Source organism: Lethenteron reissneri, chromosome 22 (genome assembly GCF_015708825.2).
Source record: "Lethenteron reissneri isolate LAM-NWPU_2019-01 chromosome 22, ASM1570882v1, whole genome shotgun sequence".
Classification (NCBI taxonomy): domain Eukaryota; kingdom Metazoa; phylum Chordata; class Hyperoartia; order Petromyzontiformes; family Petromyzontidae; genus Lethenteron; species Lethenteron reissneri.
The window spans coordinates 13,817,994-13,835,968 of record NC_083800.1 but is presented as its reverse complement, the minus strand read 5'-3'; the positions used below and the strand labels follow the sequence as shown (position 1 = coordinate 13,835,968).

The following is a 17,975-nucleotide window of genomic DNA, read 5'->3' as shown; positions in this document are numbered from 1 at the left end:
TTTTGTTTGCATTTTGATTGCTTGTGTTGTGGTTATTGCAAACATGATGCCTTGTATAAATGTGTCAGTTTTTGTACTAGTTGAAAGGGTAAAAACCTATTACTATATTTTGCCACTGGTAAAGGAGGTCTCATAGTGTAAACTACAAGCTTATGTTTACAGGAATAAATACAATAAATAACAATATGCCAACCTATACACTTTCTGGGCTGATGGTATGCAGCAGCATTTAAGTATATATAAGATGGACTATCGCGGACATCCCTAGTTTCTAGTGCATATACTCGGGCTGTAACAGTTATTAAACTGAATTCTTATGATCATGGCGCATGAATAATATCCTGCGTTTGAGACTCGCTTTTCTTCGGTGTGTGTATATATCTAGTATGTGCTGTGGGTGCGGTAGTGTAGTGGTTAGCGTGCTGCACTACAAACCCACCGACCTAAATTCAATTCCAGCTTACGGCCAACACCAGTGACAATTATCTGAAGCAGTCCTGGGCCTTCCCTTGGTCGACTCACCCTCACATGAACACCTGGTGCAATGTGTAAACATCGCTACTATGGAGACAAAGGCGGCCGAGCGTGGTGCTGGTCACCCACACCCTTGTGTGCCATGCGGGCCTTCATAGGTGCTCGGTAACTGTACTTCTACAATAATTGGTTCTTTACCCTTCTACCTGGCAACAAAACTGACACCTTTTTACAAGGAGTCATGTTTGCATAGACCGCAATACCTGCAGTCATAAATACAAACAAAAGACATAACTCTGATAATGTGCACTGTCCTTGAAGTTGATTGGTCCACACCCGAGACAGCTTTCCTTCGAGCCTAGTCTCACATGGGTTGGACCAGAAGACGCCAAAAGGCGCACAACTCAAAGACAATGCACCATCAGAGTATGAGAGCTCGGGGCAAGCATCTACACTATGGGGACCTCATTTGCCAGTAAAAATATGATAATTGGTTCTTTACCCTTCTACCTGGCAACAAAACTGACACCTTTTTACAAGGAGTCATGTTTGCATAGACCGCAATACCTGCAGTCATAAATACAAACAAAAGACATAACTCTGATAATGTGCACTGTCCTTGAAGTTGATTGGTCCACACCCGAGACAGCTTTCCTTCGAGCCTAGTCTCACATGGGTTGGACCAGAAGACGCCAAAAGGCGCACAACTCAAAGACAATGCACCCTCAGAGTATGAGAGCTCGGGGCAAGCATCTACACTATGGGGACCTCATTTGCCAGTAAAAATATGATAATTGGTTCTTTACCCTTCTACCTGGCAACAAAACTGACACCTTTTTACAAGGAGTCATGTTTGCATAGACCGCAATACCTGCAGTCATAAATACAAACAAAAGACATAACTCTGATAATGTGCACTGTCCTTGAAGTTGATTGGTCCACACCCGAGACAGCTTTCCTTCGAGCCTAGTCTCACATGGGTTGGACCAGAAGACGCCAAAAGGCGCACAACTCAAAGACAATGCACCATCAGAGTATGAGAGCTCGGGGCAAGCATCTACACTATGGGGACCTCATTTGCCAGTAAAAATATGATAATTGGTTCTTTACCCTTCTACCTGGCAACAAAACTGACACCTTTTTACAAGGAGTCATGTTTGCATAGACCGCAATACTTGCAGTCATAATACAAACAAAAGACATAACTCTGATAATGTGCACTGTCCTTGAAATTGATTGGTCCACACCCGAGACAGCTTTCCTTAGAGCCTCGTCTCACATGGGTTGGACCAGATGACGCCAAAAGGCGCACCTTTTAGAGCCTAGTCTCACATGGGTTGGACCAGATGACGCCAAAAGGCGCACAACTCAAAGACAATGCACCATCAGAGTATGAGAACTCGGGGCAAGCATCTACACTATGGGAACCTCATTTGCTAGTAAAAATATGATAATTGTTTTTTTTTTTACCCTTCTTTCCGGCAACAAAACTGACACCTTTTTACAACGAGTCATGTTTGCATAGACCGCAATACCTGCAGTCATAATACAAACAAAAGACATAACTCTCATACATAGTGGATTTGCTCGCGAACATAATTGCATTACTGGCCAAATCCCAGAATAACAAAGACAAGGCGTCATCTGGTCCAACCCATGTGAGACTAGGCTCTAAGGAAAGCTGTCTCGGGTGTGGACCAATCAACTTCAAGGACAGTGCACATTATCAGAGTTATGTCTTTTGTTTGTATTATGACTGCAGGTATTGCGGTCAATGCAAACATGACTCCTTGTAAAAAGGTGTTAGTTTTGTTGCCAGATAGAAGGGTAAAAAACAATTATTGTACAAGGGTTCTTTGCCTTTTATAGTATGTACTGCATTGAAACACTGCAACCACCAAAGGTTAAAATGAACTGTAATGGTAAAAAACGACAAAAGAATAAATTCATTAATCAAATCGTGACCTCTACAGCCACTAAAGATTGTACATGCCCGACATGGTAAAAACAAGGAATTGATTTGTGAATAGAAACATGACCAATGCAGCCCCGAGAGATTCCGCACGATCCGCGTGGTAAAAAAAGATCCAATCAAGATGTGATTTGATGTTGATTGGGTCACATTCTGCCCCGTGCTCAGTCATTCTGATTATCTGCTAAGATTTTTTTTTTCTTGTAAAAAATACAATTGAATTCAATTTCAACTGAACCGATGACACATTCTGACTTATAAACATTTGAGGATAATTGAGTTTATAAATTATCAGTGCATTCTAACACTTAGATCATAAGATGCACATATTTTTTTAATTTGTATATCAAACATGTCTGTCTCTTTTCTAAGCTGTTAGAATTTGGCATCATGTACAGGGTTTGACCTACACTTGAAGTGAAAACCTCATACATAGTGGATTTGCTCGCGGACATAATTGCATTACTGGCCAAATCCCACAATAACAAAGACAAGCAGAGATTCGTCACCGAACTTCTTCCACTTTACAGCCGACGACGTGATAAATAACATGGAGTGGCTCGCCTTTGCCTTCCCCATGCCCACTGCTGTACACTGCCTTTTCTTTCGTAAACAACGCTGGCATCTCCACCTTGGCCCCCCATTCACTGTGGATCCCTTCCGTCGTACAGACGGTGGAATCCATGCAACACGTGAAGCGATGTGTTTGTCTGAATAGGTGGAGAGTGATTTTGTCGTGAGGCTGCTTTCCCCAAATGCGGAGCTCATTCTGCTGAAATGGCGCGGAATTGCGGTTTCTGCAGCCCACGTGGATTGTGGCTGGAGACTTTAGCGAGGGGGCGTGGTGCTTTTCCAGGGATTGCCTCCTTAATGCCACCGACAACTCATTGGGGTCACCATAATAATGCTAAGTGATTTCATGGCAGTGGGGTAGTTTATTTCAATGTGTAAACGAGGAATGAATAAGCAACATAATTTACCTGTAAATAAATACAAAATATATACATAAATGTAATTCCTGGTGTTCCCATGCACCACAAGTTCATATCACAGGTTCGCTTATTATTTATTTTATTCACCTTCATCATTACATCTAAATGTAACATTTTAACTCTGTAAATCACTTTGGTCAAGGCGCTATATAAATTACCATAAGATGAGATAAGAAAAGATTGTACTGCATCAACTGCTAAAACAAATTATATATAGGCATGAATTAGATTTAAAACGCTTATAATCACAAAAGTTAACAAACAACAGTAGCAGAACATATCTATTGCACCATTTTATCAACTATAACCCTTACGAGAATAGGTTTTCCCCTTTTTCTGGCAACAAAACTGGTGTTAAGATGTTAAAACACCAAACTGAAACCTTTTACAAGGAATCATGTCTGCATTAACCACAATATTTGTGGTCAGAATGCAAACAAAAAGCGCACTCTGATAATATATGCATTGTTTTGTTGCCAGAAAAAAGGGGAAAACCTATTCTCATATTTTGGTAGTGGCAAACGAGGTCCCGTGATATAACCCTTGCGTTACTAGCTTGGTTGATATTCGGCTTGCAGTGTGGATACACAATTTTGGGAGTCGAGACAACATTTTCACTGCTAAAGAGGTACGTGGGCTTGGGCAGGACACGTCACTAGAACGCAGGTGATGGTCGGTGGTCGTGCCTAATGACGGAGTGACAGCCAAAGTAGGGATGCACCCCGGGAAGTTATCAACATTGGATGGGAACTTTACCGAAAGAACCAAAGAGTATGGATCCTTGCAGTCACGAAAACTTCAAATCTAGAATTAGGTTCTAGGTGGTGACCGACTGAGGAGGCTATTATCCAGCAGTGGATTGATCGCAGCAGCTGATTATGTTGACGATAGCTTTCCCTGATATCCCCGCTTTGCATTTATTAACGTCATATAGAGCCCTGAATCACTTTACCGTGTATCAAGGTATCCCATTGGTGAAATCCGTGACAAAACCTGCATTTGCCAGGGTGCTGATTTCTCTGTCCGTGTTAGGGAAGTACAGAGTAATATGTATCAAGCTTACACCAAGTTCCGAGTATCTAATTGGATACGAGGTGAAGCAGAAGAGTGTAGATCACATCGGGAGGGAGATGGAGAGCTGTGAACTTGAGGTCAAGAGGCTTGATGCTGGAGTCAGGAGGCCAAACCATGGGGATGTGTGGCTTTATGGCAGTTATAGATATCTCATGTGGGAGGTCAAAATTCCCAACAGCAGGGTCAGGAGGTCTGACGGAGGGGTTGGCGGGGTCAATTTTAAGGAACGGAAAACCCAGTAGAGGGTTCGGGGCGATATGATGGGCTAACAGCCAGGAAGAGGGAGAGTCACAGAGACGTGCGACAATGGGGAAAAGAGGTTGTGGAGATACCCGAGAGCTAACGAGGCAACTCTTACAACTGAGGTTATCACGAGAAATGAGTAGCTTGGCATACACCAGCACTGGAAGCGTGCAGCCAGGCTCGATGGAGCACCATTCAATGTAACACAGTGCAGTTTTCATGTTATTTGTTCAAAAGCCCACGTATGCTGTTAATTTTCACGCATTACGTAACAACAACTAAAACTAGAAATATAAGTGAAAACGTTACTTAATCTTGATTTGAAGCTTTCGTGACTGCAGGAATCCATACTCTTTGGTTCTTTTGGTAAAGTCACGTAGGTATAATGATGGACGCTTGTGTTGCGCCCGAAATGTCGTGATTTATTTTATTTTATACCTACGTAACGTTGTTTAATCCTAATTTACTGTCTGGCCAGAAACAAATATAACATAGAAATTCTTACCTTCTCGTGAAAATGTATTATCACAATATTTGTATCTCACAAATTGCCTGAATCTAAATTGCCACTTAATTAATGTGCTGCGTTGGTGCCTCTTTAACTTGTACGTAGAGGTTAGGGTTGGTTTCAGTGATGTTTGCTTCCGACTCTTAGGTTTTTTCGGGTAAAGTCACGTAGGTAAAAAATAAGAATAAAATAAAATAATAATAAATGAAAATAACTCAATTAAATCACGACGTTTCGGAGGCAACACAAGTCTCCGTCTTCAGGTGGGACCGTCACAGCCAAATTTACTGTATCAAGTGTAGAGAAATCCAGGAGACAAGATCTTATATACTGGTTAAGGGGAAGGGGGAGGAGCTTATCTAAATGCGGCAGTCAGGGACTGTTTGCTTCCCTTTCCACAGCACTAATTAAATCATCATGAACTGTAATTGCTGTGTAATCTGAAACGCACGATGTTCTATTTTCAAACAAGTGCTAATGTAAAGATGCGGGTTTTTGTGGACTTTGGCGGTTCATTGGAAGACGTAATAGAGCAGATCCGTCTCATTCACAGGTACAATGGGCCCAATCTGGTGCTGAAGTACAACCGCGCAAGTGGGCGTCTGGAGAATGTGGCGCTGGATGACAAGAGCTCCCCGTTTTACGCCCTGCGAGACCGGCAGGGCAACGCCATTGGTGTCGCCGCTTGTGACATTGATGGGGACGGCCGAGAGGAAATCTACTTTCTCAACACCAACAATGCCTATTCAGGTGAGCCGGGGGTTAAATCACCGGAGGTATAAGCCTCTTGTTGGACCTTAGCGTCCGCAGGGGTTCAGCGTCGGGCCAATATAAAAGCAGCGAACCTGACCTTTACGTGGCACTTATGTGGTTTAGTGCGACCGCATTCAAAGGTACTGCTGGAGTGTTGGAATTCAGTGGAAGGGCTCCAAAGTCATTAAAAGAAGTATGCCAGCAATAGAAAATGTCAAGGTCACGTCTGTGCTGCGATATTTTATTAATAACTACACCATGTATGGTCAGTACAAATTATATGAAAACGGACATGTACCCACATATTCCCATTTGCTATTGCCTACACTTGTTTTTATTCTTTTTGCAGCAAAGAACACCACTGTAAATCTGGTTGTGACAAATGACACTGAAAATTTTTAATTTTAAACTGGTCAATGTCAAGTTGAGATTATCACTGTTTTCTTAATACAAATTAGTGCAAGAGCCTATTTAATGCATGCTGCGCAAAAGAGAACACTGGGGGAATTGTCTTGCTATGGCTTCCTTTTGGACAACTTTTGAAAATTGGTATAAATAGTAATGGAAGAAATCTCCAGCTACTTTTTAACCAGAGGTCAGCGCAAATGAACGTGATGTATTTTTAATTAATACCAGAGGGATTCAAAAGCTTAGGTCTCTTCAACTGTTTTTATGACCACTTTAAATGCAGCTGAGTGCTACGTGAACATTTGAATGGAGATAAATTGATATTGTAATTAATTAACACATGAGTAATTCACGATGCCCGCTTGCAGTACGGAAGTCCGAGTGGAAGAGCCTTGCAGCGTGTTGCATTGCGGAAACAATGTGACGCACAGACCGGTTGTTCTGTGGTTTCAGCATAGTGGTCTCGGCAAAGCGACACATTTACTCTTTGATTTTGGGAACAGAATGGGATCAATGAGGGGCTGGCAGCGCCACAAATGCTGATCTTTTATTGCCAGTTTACGATTACCGTTGTGAATGTATTTCATGGAGAAAAACAGCACGAGTCCATAGGCTTGTTGACTTGCCGTACTTTTCTACGACATGTGGCCATTTCCACTATGACCACCTGACTCAGCAAAATAAACACTAAAGCTATCTCTTGGATATGCAGAAACAGGCCCAGTTAAACATCTAATTTCAACTCATCCACATATTCCACTCCAAAGCTTCGTTTTTGTATTTATTGTTCATATAACATCACACAATTCCTATTGTGGAAACCCCAACCCCCCTCCCCCAAGTTGTATTTCATATCGTGTATTGGTATTTTGTCCTAAGTTGAAGTCATGTACATTCAGAAAACTTGTGTTAAGGAATAACCCATGGAAAGGTCTTGCCATATAAACGCTTCTGAAATATGTAATAAAGGACTCTCTCTCAGATGTCGATCTCCGTTGTCCTTTATTGGGTTCGTAGAATCTCGTTACCACGGCATCCTCGCTCAGGCCCGCGTCCCTCCCGACGATCTCTCCACAGCCACTCGGCTGCTCCGATATGCAGTCTCCCTGCTGCTCCGATATGCAGTCTCCCTGCTGCTCCGTTAGGCAGTCTCCCTGCTGCTCCACCTTGCAGCCACACCGCTGCTCCGCTCTCTAGCTTCACTGCTGCCCCGTATACAGCTAGCCTCCCACAGGCGCTAGCTCTCTGCGTCTGACACCGATGGCTGACGGTGTCGACGTCTCCCACCGCGTGGCGACCGCGCCACTCTCTCCGTCCTGCCCAGCGTGGCCTCCTCCTGTTTCACTCCGTCTCAACTCCCCTTTTCCCTTCCGGTTCTTTCCCTAAATCCTCTCTCTCACGTGACCCTAACTCCACCCACTCCCCACGTGACCCAGACTCAGCCCCCCCTCAATCCTTGCTCGCATTACACGACCCCCCCCCCCTAATGAAAACCCAGCCGTCGCCGGCTGCAATAAATATAATAAAATAATGCGAGCAACATTGTAACCTTCTGGCATCACTGGACAACGGAGAATATAACAACGATAACAAGAACAACAAGAACAATCAACGAAAGGAAAGGGATTTGGAATGCGTGCGGGTCGCCGACCTGTCACGAACGGGCGGCGGTCCCCCCACAGACCGAGACACGACGAGGTTTTAAAATCGACGGGAGTAGAACCGCCCGCCGCTGTTGGAGGCCCATCAATGCCAAGGACCCGTTCCCCAGAGAGACCCAAGTCCGGGGTCTCTGGCAACCGTGTCTGTGGTGGGGTTGGAGGGGCAGCGGGGTCAAGTGGCCCCGTGGCCGTGGTAGGCCCACCCATAGCAGGATTCGCCACATCCGCCTGCGTCACGGCTGGTTCGTCTGTAGAAGGCACGACAGGCGCGCTTGCAGAGTCAACAGGCAAGGGCAGAGGTGCGTCGGGTGCAACAGACACCGGCAAGGCAACATCAGGGGATGACGAATCCGTCCGCGGGGCCACGTAGGGCTTCAACCTAGACGTATGAACGTACCAGCGCCGTGATCCGAACCGAACCCGTGCGGATTGCGGGTTAGGGACTTCAATAAGCTTAACCGGCCCCTGCCATGGTTTGTGAAGCTTAGGGGAGGTCCCCGGCCGCACCTGCGGGCAGTGCAGCCATGCCATGTCCCCCACTCGCCAGGGGCATGTACTGGTCGAGCGCCGGGCGCAACGCCCGTTTCGCGCCTGAGTCTTGGCAGTAGCCAATCGGGCCCCCTCCCGTGCCTCGGCGACGCGTCAAACAGTGTCCTGAATGTATTCGGGGAGAGGTTTAACAGGACCCTTCGCCCCCGTACCCAGCTGTACTTCCACCGGCGGCACATTCTCACGGCCGTACATTAGAAAAAATGGAGAATACCCTGTGGACGCATGAGGCGTCATCCGATACGCGGAGAGTACCCCAGGTATATGCAAGTCCCAATCAGCTTGTTTCTCGTCAACCGTGTGACATAGCATGGCCGACAGCGTCCGATTAAGCCGTTCCACCATGCCATCCGTCTGCGGGTGGTAAGGAGACGTACGAACCTTCTTGGTTCAGAGCAGCGCACACTTCCGCCAACAATTTGGAAGAAAAATTTCGCCCCTGATCCGTGAGTAGCCTCTCCGGCGCCCCTTTGTCCAGCACATATCCAAATAGGAAGGCGTCCGTGATAGACGCCGCCGACTGGTCGGGTAAGAGCCAAGCCATCGGCCAACGGCAAAGATATTCCACCCCGACCAGCAAATATTTATTACCCCTAGCGGATGGCGGGAAAGGTCCCAAAATATCCAGCGCCACCAACTCGTTGATTCGAGACACCTGTATAGACTGCACCGGCGGCACGTAAGGGTTTTTAGGCGGCTTCCGCCGGGCACACTCGGGACACGCCCGAATGTGTCCGACGACATCCGTTGTCATGCCGTGCCAGAAGTAGTCTTGCTGCAATGTTAACAAAGTCTTCTGCACCCCGAGATGTAATAAAGTGTCGCCGTGCAGAGTCCGAATCAATTCATACCGTAACGACGACGGTACTACCAGACGCCAGCGGTCATGCAATCCCTCCCTCCACATGAGCAAACTATCCCGGAGAGCGGCCCCTGGTGTCCCACCGGACAGCAATCTCTCCGCTCCCTTCGCAGCCCGACTCTGTAAAGCCCCCAACGAGTCATCAAGCAATTGTTCGCGAATCCATACCGAGCGCGGCAGGTTCAGAACCCCATCTGCCGGTCCTGGGCACACCGGAGCCCCAGGCACCTCGACAGCTGACACGACAGGCCGAGGGGGTAGCTGAACCGGCGTACACCTATTCGTACCCGACGCGCAAGCGCAAGGGGACCCCTGCGGTAATCTGGAGAGTGCGTCCGCATTCGCGTGACGTGACCCCTTCCGATATTGTATGTCGATGGAAAATTCCTGCAGGGTCTCCAACCATCGTGCCAGTTGGCCAGATGGTTGGTCAACCCTCAAGGCATATTGCAGAGCCGCATGGTCCGTGCGCACAATAAACGACCGGCCGTAAAGATACGGCCGATATTAGCGGAGAAAATAGACAATAGCCAATAGTTCGCGGCGAGTAACGCAGTAGCGGGTTTCTGCCAGGGACAGTACACGGCTACCGTAGGCTACCACGCATTTCACGCCGCCCTTGGACTGTGACAGAACAGCCCCGATCGCAGTGTCACTAGCGTCCGTATCCAGAATAAAAGGTCGATCAAAATCCGGATAGTCCAATGTGGGCGACATCGCCAACCGATCGCGTAGGCCCTCAAACACCGCTTCCTCCGGCAGACCCCAACTGAACCTCCGACCCTTACCCGTAAGGAGGTGCAAGGGCCTAGCAATCATAGCAAAGTTCGGAACGAACCTGCGATAGTATGAGGCGAACCCCAGGAAGCGACGTACGTCCCCAACTGAGGCTGGGGTTGGCCAGTTGCGGACGCACGCCATCTTCTCCGGGTCCGTGGCCACCCCGTCCGCACTGACTATGTGTCCCAAATAACGCACAGATCGTTGCAGTAGGTGACACTTTTTCGGTTTGAATTTTAAATTGGCGGAGCGCATCCTAGCAAAAACCGTCTCCAATCTCTGCAAATGTTCGTCAAATGTGCGGCTAAAGATGATGACATCGTCTAAATAAATCAAACATGTCTCCCACTGCAGACCCGTTAACACCAGCTCCATCAACCGCTGAAAAGTGGCGGGGGCCGCATTCAAGCCCATCGGAAGACAATTTAACTGAAACAGTCCCTGCGGCGTACGGAAAGCCGTATTTTCCCTCGAGGACTTGTCGAGGGGAAGCTGCCAGAATCACGAAGAGAGATCCAGCATTGAAAAAAACTTCGCCCCAGACAAGGCATCGAGGGAATCATCCATACGCGGCAGGGGGTACGCGTCTGCGACAGACACCTTGTTCAATTTTCGAAAAAAGACGCAAAAAAGCAGTTTCACATCGTTCTTCTTCACAAGGACTACCGGCGCGCCCCATGGACTGTTAGACGGAGATATTATGTCAGCGGCCAGCATGTCCTCCACTGCACCGCGAACCTGATCCCGCTCCATCGGGCTCAACCGATGAGAGTTCAACCGAATCGGAGCGGCATCCAAGTCAAAATCATCCGAGCTGAACACGTCGGAATAACTTAGCAACAGCGCGCGAAGCGCGGACCGTTGTTCTCCGGTCAGGGATGAATTCTCCCCGCATAACTCGGCAACCCAACGGTCATCCTGCCCCGTAGGCCCCGAAATCCCCCCTACCATGTCCCGGCGGGCCCGGTTGTCATGGGCCGTGAACGCGGTCATGGCGTGAGCCAAAACCGTTCCGGCCGGGACACTGACATTCTCCGCACTCCCATTTAGCACCTGTAAGAACGGGGGCTGGCCCGGCCGGACAATCGTTTGTGCCCCAACCAGCGCCGAGCCGCCCGTTATAGCCGTGGACGGTGATAACAGAACCCCCGCCGCTCCCTCAACGCCAGGTACTGGCTTCCGATATCTCAACGGGATAAGCATCTGCGAACCAGGTGGAATGTCAACAGATACTTCGGACAGCGCCTGCACCTGGCAAACAGGGGCAGGCCGGCCCCATGGCGACAGTAGGAACGAAATTTCCCGCCCCCCTGGTAATTCAATGCAATTTTGATCCACCCTTATTTGAATGGGCATTTTTGCCAGGAAATCAGTCCCCAACAAACAGGGTACCGCGAGGGACCTAGAGATCAAAACGGTCCCTGAAGCCGACACCCCCCCAATCGATATGTTGGCGTCCACCTGGCCCACAATGCCCATACTTCCCCCGTTCGCCGCTATGCATGAATCATAAACCGCTCGCACTCTCCCTGGCAGAATGCCCATAAGATGGAAAATGACATCCGAAATAATGGTCGCGGACGCACCGGAGTCCACCAAAATACGCACCTCGACCCCCTGAATAGAATCCGGTACCGTGGACGACCCCGTAGCGGCCACAACTACCCTCCGTGCCAATCGGCGCCATTGCGTCAGCGAGCGACACGGGTCAATCGGAGGCACCTCGTTGTTAACGACACACGGACCGCGCGGCGATGGTGATGCATGAGGTGACAGGCCTTGCCGGGTGTCTGATGCGCACCGACTTGCCTGTCCTGGCTAGTCTTTTCGCGTGACGTCCGTGGTCGAGGCCTCCTGCTGGGGCGGCCCCTGGGATGCGAGCCCAACAGTCCCTGGCGAAGTGGCCCTTACGGCCGCAGCGGAAACACTCCACGTCGTTCCGGCGCGCGGCACCCCCTCTGTCCCGACGCTCCCACGCCGGCGGGCCGGACCTCGGCCCTGTTCCCCCCCGAGCAGGCCACTGGGCGGAGGCGGCCGTCAACTCCTGCGGACCCTTGTCGTCAGGAATGTAGACCGCCTTCTTAGGATCCCACCCCGTAGCACCGCCTTCAACGATGGGGCCCCCCGTCCAAGCTAACACCTGCTTCCAGCGTCGGAGATTAAATTGAGCGTCCAAGCACTTAGCCGCAGCACGGGACGTCAATTTATCATGGCTGCACACCGGCATGGGGATCCCCAGGTCTCTAGACAATTCCAGCATCTTGCCCAACACAAGGGGCTCCAACAAATCCGGCTCCGTCTCGGGGTATGCTGCCATCGCCAGTTCCAGAACTGCGCCTCTGAAAGCCACCAGCGATTCATCAGGCGCCCGTTGGCGCTGAACAAATCTACGATGGGCATCGTCCGGAGGCTCGTACGCATCCGCCATTTCCTCGAAGACACCCTGCAGCGTCTTCTTCTTGTCGGCCTTGATGGAGCGGAAGAAACGGACGGACTCGTCATCGAGAAGTGTTGGTAAGACTTCCAGGGCCTCCACGTCCATCCATTTGGCGGAGCGTACGGCCGCTTGAAAACGGCAGGCGAATGCGCTCCAATCGCTGCCGATGGAGAATTCTTTGACCGTTGTTAAATGACGGCTGCGGGTTCTTGCTCCGCCGTCCTCCGCCAATGGTGACTCACGCAGCAGCGACAAGATGGCGTCACTCCGCAACGTGTGCAAGATGGCGGTTTCCCACGGCGGAGGGCGCAAGATGGTGGCTTCCCGTCGTTCCTCCTCGGCCACGCCCAAGATGGCGTCTTCGTGCTGCGTGGTCGAGAGGGCTGATGGCGACGGCAAGACCCCGGCCCGTTGTTCCCCGCCGGGCCTCCCCGAAGTCGTCGCCAGCGTCACAAGGTCGCACAACTGCGCCAACACCGTCTTCAGCGCCTCCAGTTGCGCCGCCACCTGTCGCCATCCGTCCTCAGCGTCCAGTCGTGCGGATGGGCCCACTGAGGCGGCCACGTCCTGCATGCCCGCTTACTATCGCTGTCTGTCGGTAGCGCCACCGCTGGAGGGAGGTCGTAGTCAGAAGATGCTGCAGAAGATGGTGCAGGGAATGTCTTCCTCCTGAGCTGTTTTGACATGCCGTTTCACTTCTGACACCAATGTAATAAAGGACTCTCTCTCAGATGTCGATCTCCGTTGTCCTTTATTGGGTTTGTAGAATCTCGTTTCCATGGCGTCCTCGCTCAGGCCCGCGTCCCTCCCGACGATCTCTCCACAGTCACTCGGCTGCTCCGATATGCAGTCTCCCTGCTGCTCCAATATGCAGCCACACCGCTGCTCCGCTCTCTAGCTTCACTGCTGCCCCGTATACAGCTAGCCTCCCACAGCCGCTAGCTCTCTGCGTCTGACACCGATGGCTGACGGTGTCGACGTCTCCCACCGCGTGGCGACCGCGCCACTCTCTCCGTCCTGCCCAGCGTGGCCTCCTCCTGTTTCACTCCGTCTCAACTCCCCTTTTCCTTCCGGTTCTCCCCCTAAATCCTCTCTCCCACGTGACCCTAATTCCACCCACTCCCCACGTGACCCAGACTCCGCCCCCCCCCTCAATCCTTGCTCGCATTACAAATATGTGACCTCTTATCTACTCTTGGAGCACTACCCTTTCCCACGTGCCCTGCTCGAGAGGTGTTCGTCACATGACAGTAAAATCGATATTTTTAATTCTCAGACCTAGAATTATTACCAAATGATGTGTAAAACAAATTAAACATGTAAACCCAGTTGAATAGTGAGCTGCTGCCTAGATTCAAATCACATACCTCACAAATGCTGGCTCAATGCTCTGACCGTTAACCACCTGACCTTCTTCACTGTGGAACAGAAATTCAAATTGTTGTAATAAATCGAAATGGAGTATGTATGTCGAACTTCTTTCGCACTGTACTTTGCCAACCGTGCTAATCGGTTGGCTACACACACCTTGTTGATTTTGACACCACAATCGTAGTTGACTTCATAGCGATGCTGTAATAGTGGCCTAACTCTTGGTTTGGTGGCACATACGTTTCCACCAATACGTTAGGTAAAATTGGTAAATTTTTCATTATTTTCTAAAGTTGGCTCTTTTCCTATGAAATTTGACGCAACCTGGCTTTCTGTTAACACCTGAATTACATTAATACGGAATTGACCAGTCTAATTAAGTATAGAACACTTCACTATGGGGACCTCATTTGCCAGTAAAAAATATGATAATTGGTTCTTTACCCTTCTATCTGGCAACAAAACTGACACCTTTTTGCAAGGAGTCATGTTTGCATAGACCGCAATACCTGCAGTCATAAATACAAACAAAAGATATAACTCTGATAATGTGCACTGTCCCTGAAGTTGATTGGTCCACACCCGAGACAGCTTTCCTGTCTCCTTGCAAAAAGGTGTCAGTTTTGTTGCCAGATAGAAGGGTAAAGAACCAATTATCATATTTTTTACTGGCAAATGAGGTCCCCATAGTGAAGTGTTCTATACTTAATTAGACTGGTCAATTCCGTATTAATGTAATTCAGGTGTTAACAGAAAGCCAGGTTGCGTCAAATTTCATAGGAAAAGAGCCAACTTTAGAAAATAATTTCCTGTCTCGGGTGTGGACCAATCAACTTCAGGGACAGTGCACATTATCAGAGTTATATCTTTTGTTTGTATTTATGACTGCAGGTATTGCGGTCTATGCAAACATGACTCCTTGCAAAAAGGTGTCAGTTTTGTTGCCAGATAGAAGGGTAAAGAACCAATTATTATAGAACACTTATTTCCTCAGCAATGCAGCTGCAGTAAAACACCTCAAATTCAGATTGATACATGATTACTAACGTTTAATTACATTTACACAAAATAAACACCTATAATTATGTAATGAACACTTAATACATTTCACCAAATATTTACAATAAAACATGTAATAACACTTAAAATATTAAATTTACGGTACAGTTTAATGCCAGTCACCATCACCATTAAGCAGTGGAATTATTAGGTTCACAAGATGTGGAATGATGAACAGCTTCCATGGTCAGCTTGATGAGTTTATTTTGTGAAATAAATGTGATGTAAAAACTGAGAAAGCACGAATAGAGCACGTAGCATCCAAGGGAGCAGGGATACCTGATTTCGATTGATCAGATACGTTTATACAGGTAGCTTTAGAATTTCTCATTCACAGGGGTCGACAACCTCTGGCTCCGATGCCGCATGCGGCTGCTCTTTAAGGGACCGCTTCGTGACGTTGTTCATTAAGGAACCACCGTCTCGTATTCACCACGTGCATTGCGGCTCTTGAAATATTTAGTTTTTTTTACCGAATTCCAACAAAAAAATGGTTCCTGTTGTATTGATTGTCGACCCCTGCTCATGCACAACCACATGTTGTTACAATAGTTGGGGATAGCGCATTGCGTATCCTAGTGTTGATAAGTACATCTCAGAATATTCTACACAAGATTGGCATAGAGTTTGACGTTGGCTCTTACCACGGCTTAATGATCATGTGAAAAATGTTCTGGTAGAACTTTACTTGGGTCATTATGTATATTTATTTTAGTAGTCTTTTCAGCTTACCCAGAATTCCGGCTTACTCAAAGGCTTTTCTCTATTACCTTTTTCGATGTTGCTTATCCGCTTTCATAAGCAGCAAACATGAACTCTGTAAGTTGAGGCCACGCATCTCTAGTTATACCAGTAACTTGCAGTCGTAGTACTGGTACAACTGACCACGAAGCTAAAAACAACGTGCTCACCTATATCGAATGCACATCTGGCTCTGTAAGTCACAAAAACAGTACCGATTTTTTTTTTAAATTGAAAATAAATCATTAATGTAAAAAATTCTTGAAAATCACGGAGGCAGCCAGGAAGTTCAGAGGTCAGAGCACCGAGATGGCACTGCTGATGCCTTGGTTGGAATCCGGCACTCACTTGCCTGCAATCCCGGTTCACCAATTACTCAAAAATGAAGATTACAATGTTAAATTTAGATTTGCACTTCATTTGAGGAAATTATAGCTCTCGAGAATAAATACCAGTTTCATTGTGATGATAATAAACATTACTCTCATGTGCAGGGGCAGATGGGAAAGTGCTTCCCAACATTGAAAATCGCAGAAAAAAATATATCAACTTGTGTAAGTCCATCGGTTCTCGTCGCCATTCAACCATAACAGTAATTTCCCATCCCCCAGCCAGGCACACTGGAATATCTGCCATGGCATCTCATAATTTTTTCTATTCAGAGTCATTTCAAGGAAAATGCCTATCTTCTGGATCTATTTAAACAAGATAATTTTGGATATATTTTCACACTTTGTTAAGTTTGAGTTTGCCATAAGGGACATACTGGAATATAGATCGAATGTTATGTATCTGCAATGATGTTGAGATGTGGGATCATCGATCAATCAACATGTGGATAACACAAGTGCTTCTCGAATCCTTTACAATGTCAATATTATTGGTATTGCAACCCCTCAGGCTTCCTACTCTGTTATCTTGTCTGAATCAGACACGCGGTGTGATGAAGTGCTGGCTGTGCTGAAGTGAATGAAAAGCTGGACCGTTTCCCAATTCGTACGATGTCTTGGGTACTGAGACCTCCTCGCCTCATCTCCTTGCGAGAGACAAGGCCCAGAGAGAACCCCGACCTTCTGAATCACACCGGTGCCACACTTTATGAGACACCGTGAAGCATGGACACTCCTTGTGATTTGCACAGATAACACGAATGTAGGTCTCTCTTCATCTTCCCCATTGAGATATGTGGGCTTGATGAGATCGGAGACCCATGGGTCATTAATTCAAAATATGTATCGGGGGCATGATTCTCAAGTGAATTGTATCGTATAATCTCCATTTATGATGGGTTACATAGAGCAGCTACAGTATCACATGAGAAAATACGTGGACCATGATGGTATGATCCAGATTTTTTTGCATTTAAATTATCTCCAATGGAGATGCACAACTGGTATAAGGTGAGTGAGCTCACAGAACCTTGGTAGATGTTGGTACTTCTATACTCGTTAAAATGGAACACCCACACTCAATTCCATGTGATATTACACGGAAACATATCGATGATATTCAAAGTAGCATTTGTATCTCATCCACACCACAGACCATTTGAAGTTATTCTCGAGTAATGCCATGGGCATAAAATCTCCCACAAAACCCATAAAAATATTAATCTCCCCTTTCATTCTCACACTTCGCCTGTGCTCCTTAAACTCCATTGGCTTCCCGCTTACTACCGCTGTCTTTTCAAAAACCTGACGCTAGTCTTTAAATCTCTTCGTGGCCTTGCTCCACCTCATCTTGCCTATCTCATCTCCTTCTGTCCCCTCTCACCCTCTCTGTTCACAATCTTGTCTCTGTCTCTCTCTGTCCCTCCTTCCTGTTCCCCATCCCGTTTTTGGGCCCTCTCCCTCCTTGCGCCGTACGACTGGAATAAACTTCCTCTGTACATTAAGCAGTCCTCCCTCCTTCACCTCCTTCTGATACTGTCTTAAAGCCTCACCTCTCCTCCATTGCCCAGTCTCTTCCTCTTCCCTCCCCTCGCACCTCCACTTCTTCCCGTCCCCTACCCTACCATTTTGTGATCCCTAAGTACCCTCTATCGCTCTCGCTTATTCCTCAATCCTTATATGCCCCTGCCATCAATATTCT

The 17,975-nt window shown here is 47.7% G+C and overlaps 1 protein-coding gene across 1 annotated transcript in view; it reads left to right on the top strand.

Annotated features, from left to right (window-relative positions):
• CRTAC1 (cartilage acidic protein 1) overlaps positions 1–17,975 on the top strand; it is a 502,395-nt gene that overhangs the window by 30,389 nt on the left and 454,031 nt on the right. Inside the window, exon 2 of the mRNA XM_061556622.1 lies at positions 5,817–6,013. Within this exon, the coding sequence (XP_061412606.1) occupies positions 5,817–6,013 (197 nt within the window). The remainder of the gene's footprint in view (positions 1–5,816; positions 6,014–17,975) is intronic.